This window comes from Quercus suber, unplaced genomic scaffold (genome assembly GCF_002906115.3).
Source record: "Quercus suber isolate HL8 unplaced genomic scaffold, Cork oak 2.0 scaffold_674, whole genome shotgun sequence".
In the NCBI taxonomy this organism is placed as follows: Eukaryota; Viridiplantae; Streptophyta; class Magnoliopsida; order Fagales; family Fagaceae; genus Quercus; species Quercus suber.
The window spans coordinates 327,176-333,505 of NW_027070115.1; the positions used below are offsets into that span (position 1 = coordinate 327,176).

Here is a 6,330-nt window from a genome sequence, read left to right on the forward strand (position 1 = left end):
AGACAAAGGAGGTTAAGGGGTAGAATAGTAAAATTCGGTCACGGCAGGCACTATAAGAAGAAAACCTCTGCCGTGTACAGGAAAAACAAGAAGAAGCGCAATACAACACAACGTAAAGAAAAAGACTCTAAAACATACTTAGAAAAATAGGCGAGCACAATATTAAAAACTATAGTTGTGAAAATCACTAAGGAAAGACTAGTGTTAGTGGCATGCACCGATAGGTCCCTTCCTTTCTCTCCCTCTCAAATCCCTGCTTTCATATATAATCGTCCTGGGCATTGTCCATTCAAGTCCGCCTCCCTTAAACCCATTAATTTCCACGGCAGGAATTCTTTTCGTTGGAGGTTAATCGTGTTGAGAAGAGGCGTTCTTCCTCCCTGACCTTGCTCTCGCGAACCGAACTGGACTTATTTCCTTTATTTGTTGATTAATCTTTATTACTATTTGCCCTTACTACTTTATTTGTCAAAATTGTTTATATTATTGTGATTATGGATCATTTGGTCATTCACTATTAAAAGAACTATCTAGTCATTCTAGAATACATTGTTCTGTTTTTTTATCAATTATGTCTGTCTGCCACAAGCCTCTCTGAAACAGCTCTGCCTACCGCAAGCATTCTCCTGGCAGACGAGGCCTAGTTTGTGCACAACTCAGCCAAGTTGAGTTCCAGTTAGACTAGTCTTGACTCCCGAAACCCAGAACACTTGGGCCTACCACCACAAAGGGACAGCCCAGCCCAACACGATAAAAAAGGACCCTACATTAAATTGGCGACTTCACTAGGGAGTTGAGAAATAGTCCAGGGACAAGAGCCCTCGCAAACAAATGCCTTTGAAGTCTAGGACAACACGGAATATAAGTGCTGTACCCTCACAAGCAGAGTCCAGGCCTACAATGGCCCACTAACCACAGCCTAATCAGGTGGAAGATGAGATGGGGGCTAGACCCCAACTTTCTCCAAGGATCCCTGCTGACAATGCTAACACCTTTATGGAAGTGTTGCAGGCTCTACAGCATTCGCAGCAGCAAATGATGGAAGAAATTCCTCAATTAAAGATGGATAGAACAAAGGGGAAAGGAAGCCAGCATGATCCAGAGCATGCGGCAAAAGAGGCACTAGTAGGAGGTGTTCCACAAAATATGGATCAACGTTTTATTACTATGGCAGAAGTAGCGGCTCTCTTGGAGCAAGAGAGAGCTAGAGGACCAACGGAGAGATTCTACGCATGTAGATCCTCATACCCACTAAGGGTGCTCAGTAAACCATACCCCGAGAGGTATGAACCACGAGTTTTCGCACAATATAATGGCAGGAAGGGAAGTGCTGTTGAGCATGTGAGCAAGTTCATCGATACGCTTGGCCCTTATGCCGCAGACGAGGACTTGTGTCTTCCAGAATTTTCTAAATCATTGTGTGACCGGGCTTATACTTGGTACATTGGCTTAAAGCCAGGATCGATCCTAACATGGGATGATATGGTAGATGTATTTTGTACCAAGTACTTCCACAGAGAAGAAACGGTGACACTTGCAACACTGCAAGCGACTAAACAAAGGAATGGTGAAAACTTGATAGAGTACATCAAGAGATTTAGGGACATAACACTCGATTGCTATGATTATTGTGAAGAAAGGACGCTGGTAGAGAAGTGCATGACGAATATAATCAGGGAGTACAGGGCAGTTCTAGAAAACCTCGAAATCTCCCAGTTCGCGCAGTTATTACAAAAGGCGAGAAAAACTGCCTAGTCCGTAAAGCCAAGCATGGACAAAAGAAGTGCCTTGCAAGCCATGGCGGTGTCCACGGTGAGCAGAGGAGAAAGACCGACCGGAGGGAGTACGATACTCCCCCGCTAATACCGTGCACCGCAAAGGAACTAGACGTACTGCTAGACAAATGGATAGCAAATGGCGTTTTCAAATCTAACGAGGTTGCTAGGGAGCCCACAGAAGAGGAAATGAAGGACCCGCGTTTTTGTCGTTTACACAACTATGTCCAACATTCTACCGCAGAGTGTTGGGCACTCCACAGATTAGTGCACCGCAGGATAAAGGAAGGGACTTTAGAACTGTCCCAGCAGGAAGTCCAAAGAAACCCACTCCCAAATCACAAAGGGAAAGGTGTAGCAACAGTAGTGATTTATGCGGATCCAGGGGATGACGAAGAAGAGAATCCGACCCTGCCTGCCGTAGCGATTACTACTTTACAGCAGAGCTCTAAATTCAAAAACTTATTTGATCAGCTGGGCCTCACAACAAAAGAAAGAAAAGTAGCCACCGAGGCTCTAGTGAGCATTACCTTTAGGGCAGAGGTAGAACGTCTATCAGCAGAAGTCCAGGATAATAGGTCTCTTTTACAAGAGTCGACCGAAATCACCTTCAGTGATGAAGATATGGAAGTGGGGTACCCAGACCACAGGAGACCTCTCTACCTGGTAGCATCCATAAATCAAATCCCTATAAAAAGAGCCTTAGTAGATACAGGTGCTTCCGTAAACCTCATCTCGTTAAGCACTCTGCAAGCTGCGGGAATTTCAGAAAGAAAGATCCAAGGGTGTCCAATGGAAGTAACGAGATTTAGTGGAAGGGGAGAGTACACCGTAGGCCATATCCAGTTGTGGTTAAAAGTGGGACCTATAGCTTCTCTAGCTCAGTTCCACGTGGTAAAAATGGAAGTCTCATACCACGTGCTCTTGGGGCGACCGTGGTTACATAAACACAGGCTAGTTCTATCCACATACCACCAATGTGTGAAAGGATGGATAAACGGCAGAATGATACGCATAGCAGCGAACCACTCACCATTTGAGCAAGTCGAAGCTCATTCAGTAGAAACCATGTTCTACGATCAATGGGCTCCATCTGGGGAAAGTTCAGTATCAAGACCACAAGGTACCTTCATGCCAAAATGGAAAGACATCTAGGATGATCCCGAGCCTAACCTGAGGGAGTTGCTGGCCCAAAAAAAGAAGAGGAAGGAAGCGTTAACCGCAGGATCAGAGGATATACCTCACTGCATCAGGGTTCAAGGTCCTAATGGCAGGATTGTTTATAAATTATGAAGGCGCGAAGGGCCTACGAGTAAAACACAAAAGGGCCCTACCCATGAACGGTAACACAAGAACTTGGGGTGTTGCGTGGTTCAAGAAAAGTCAGAGGAAGAAAGTAATGAAAATAAGGGAGTTGTGATAGAACAGGAAGTACAGGTTACGACAGAAGAAGAAATGGAAGAAGTTGACTTAGGATCTATTTCACGGGGACCAAGACCTATCTTAATTAGTGCAAGTTTGACAGAAATGGAAAAGGCAGAACTAATGTTGCTTTGAAAGAATTCAAAGACGTCTTTGCATGGGAATACAATGAAATGCCGGGGTTAGACCCTGAGCTAGTTGCACACATGTTGAATGTGGAACCAGAGGCCAGGCCAATAGCTCAGCCTGCCAGGACATTCCACACGGAGGTAAAAGGGTAAATAATCAAAGAAATATAGAAATTTCTTGCCGCAGGATTCATTAAGCCTATCCAACACCCACGATGGCTGTCCAACATCGTGCCCGTGAAGAAGAAGAGCGGCCAGATAAGATGTTGTGTAGATTTCAGGAATCTCAACAAAGCCTGTCCAAAGGATGAGTTTCCCTTGCCAAACATGGATTTACTGATAGATTCCACGACAGGAACTGCCGTGTTTTCATTTATGGATAAGTTCAACGGGTATAACCAAATCAGGATGGCGCCGAGAGATGCAGAGAAAACCGCTTTCAGAACGCCTATGGGCAACTTCTACTACATTATAATGCCCTTTGGATTGAAAAATGCGGGTGCCACTTATCAACAGGCGATAACGGCCATATTTCATGACATGATGCATCGTGAACTGGAGGACTATGTGGATGACATAGTAGTAAAATCAAGGAAGAAAGAGGAACACTTCCAAGTGTTGAGGAGAGTATTCGAGAGGTGCAGAGCCTTTAAACTGAGACTGAACCCTCTCAAATGCACATTCAGAGTGTCCTCTAGGAAGTTCCTAGGCTTCTTAGTTCACAACAGGGGAATAGACATGGACCCGGCCAAAGTTACGGCCATCGCAACCATGAGACCTCTAAGTATGGTAAAGGAGTTAAAGAGTTTTTTGGGGAAAGTCTCGAACATCCAAAGATTTATCCCAGGATTGGCATCAATCACCTCTGCTTTCACCAAGCTGCTTAGGAAGGGGCAGGATTTTAAGTGGGGGAAATTGCAGCAGGCAACCTTCAAAAGGCTACAGCAGATCATGATGAACCTCCCCATAGTGCAGGCCCCGATTCACAAGAAACCACTATTGCTCTACTTGGCCACCAATTCGTATGCCATTGGTGCGTTAATCGCCCAAGAGGATGGAGGTAGCATCGAGCAACCAGTATATTATATCAGCCATGCCTTGAAAGATGCAAAAACCCATTACCCAAGGGCAGAAAGGGCATGTTTAGCCATTGTATATGCTTTACAGAGGTTGCGCCATTATTTCTTGGCCTACGAAGTGTGGCTGATAACCAAATCCAATGCCATCAAAGCTTTGCTGTAGCAACCAATCCTCTCTGGCAGGATATCCCAATGGTTGCTACAATTGTCGCAATATAATTTAAGAATGAGGACACCCAGGGCGGTAAAAAGCCAGGCTATAGCGGACTTATTGGCACAATTTCCAAGCGAGGAAGAGTTCCCACTGGATGATGAAGTTCTGGGGGAAGTAGCCATGGTAGAAGAAACCGAAGAGCAATGGGTAATGAAATTTGATGGGTCCTTTACTGCCCAATCTGGAGGGGTGGGAGTAGTTTTGTACCATGGAGAAGACGAAGTGGTAGCACTGTCGTTCAAATTGGAATTCCCCTGTTCAAACAATACCACAGAATACGAAGCCTATCTAACTAGGCTGGCTACGACTCTCGAAATGGGAGTCAAACACTTAAGGGTATTAGATGATTCGAATTTGGTGGTTTGCCAGGCCAACGGGAGTTTCTCCTTGAAATAACCTAGCCTAGCCCCATACAGAGCAATGGCCCAGAAAATCGAGGAAAAGTTTTCAACTTTTAAAATAGAGCACGCTCCCAGTAATGAAAATCGGTTTGCGGACGCGTTAGCTGCGCTGGGCTCACAAATAATATTCGAAGGAGATAGCACCAGAGTAGAGGTCAGGAAAAGGAGAGAATCGATAATTGATACGTTGAGGGAGAAATTTCGAGAGGAACAGTGCAACGAGGACTGGCGGATTCCCATAAAAGAAGCCCTGGTGAATGAAGATGATGCCGCAGGACTGAAGGCGCTAAAAGACTACGCGCTAGTGAAGGGGGAATTGTACCGCAGGATGCCAGGTGGGGTCTTGGCCAGATGTGTAAGACTAGAGGAGGCCCAAAAAAAGCTGAAAGAAGTACATGACAAAACTTGCGGATCCTGCGGAGAGGTCAGCCTTTACCGCAGACTTCAAAGGGCAGGCTTTTATTGGCCAAACATGGGTAAAGACGCGACCAAGTCCAAACTTAGTGTGAGGCCTGCCAACTTGCGGCAAATAGAGAAGAAAGTTGTGTTCACCTGCGAAAACTAGAGAGGCCCATTTATACAGTACTTGACGAAAGGCATCCTGCAGCAGAAGCACAGTGAAAAATATAAACTTATGAGGCTAGCAACACGCTACTTCAAAAAGGGGTATGATGGGGACCACTTGAGGTGTCTAGGCCCCGAAGAAGCAGGAGAAATGGTGAAAGAAGTACACTCAAGAGAATGCGGGGAACACCAGGGAAAGAAAAAACTTTACAAGTGTCTGCTGCAAATGGGCTATTACTGGCCTACCATGAAGAAAGATGCGGCAGAATTTGTAAAAAAGTGCCACAGTTGCCAAGTACAGGCCAACTTAATTCACACCCATCCGCAGAATTTGCACAGCATGGTGACCCCATGGCCTTTCCACACTTGGGGGCTTGATTTGGTAGGACTGGTTAACCCATCGTCACGAGGATATATATGGATATTAGTGGCTACAGAATATTTTACTAAATAGGCAGAGGCAGTACCACTACGCAAAGCCACCGGAGGAGCGGTGGCAAACTTTATTAAGGAAAACATAATCGTGAGGTTCAGGGTACCCTACAGAATCATCAGTGACAATGGCACACCTTTTGTCAATAGTGAAGTAAGGAAGATGCTAGAATTCTACCAAGTCAAGCACCACCGGTCATCACCTTATTATCCTCAAGGGAATGGCCAAGCGGAGGCAACAAACAAAACCCTTATAAAAATTATCAGTAAAATGAGCCAGGAGTACACGGGAGGATGGGCAATGCACCTGCCAGA

The 6,330-nt window shown here is 45.4% G+C and overlaps 1 protein-coding gene across 1 annotated transcript; it reads left to right on the forward strand.

Moving 5' to 3' along the window:
* Nucleotides 1–939: 939 nt before the first annotated feature.
* On the forward strand, nucleotides 940–2,930 carry LOC111991029 (uncharacterized). The gene is made up of 2 exons (XM_024022798.2): nucleotides 940–1,583; nucleotides 1,637–2,930. The coding sequence occupies exons 1-2, from the start codon at nucleotides 940–942 to the stop codon at nucleotides 2,928–2,930; spliced, it is 1,938 nt and encodes a 645-aa protein (XP_023878566.1).
* Nucleotides 2,931–6,330: the final 3,400 nt, after the last annotated feature.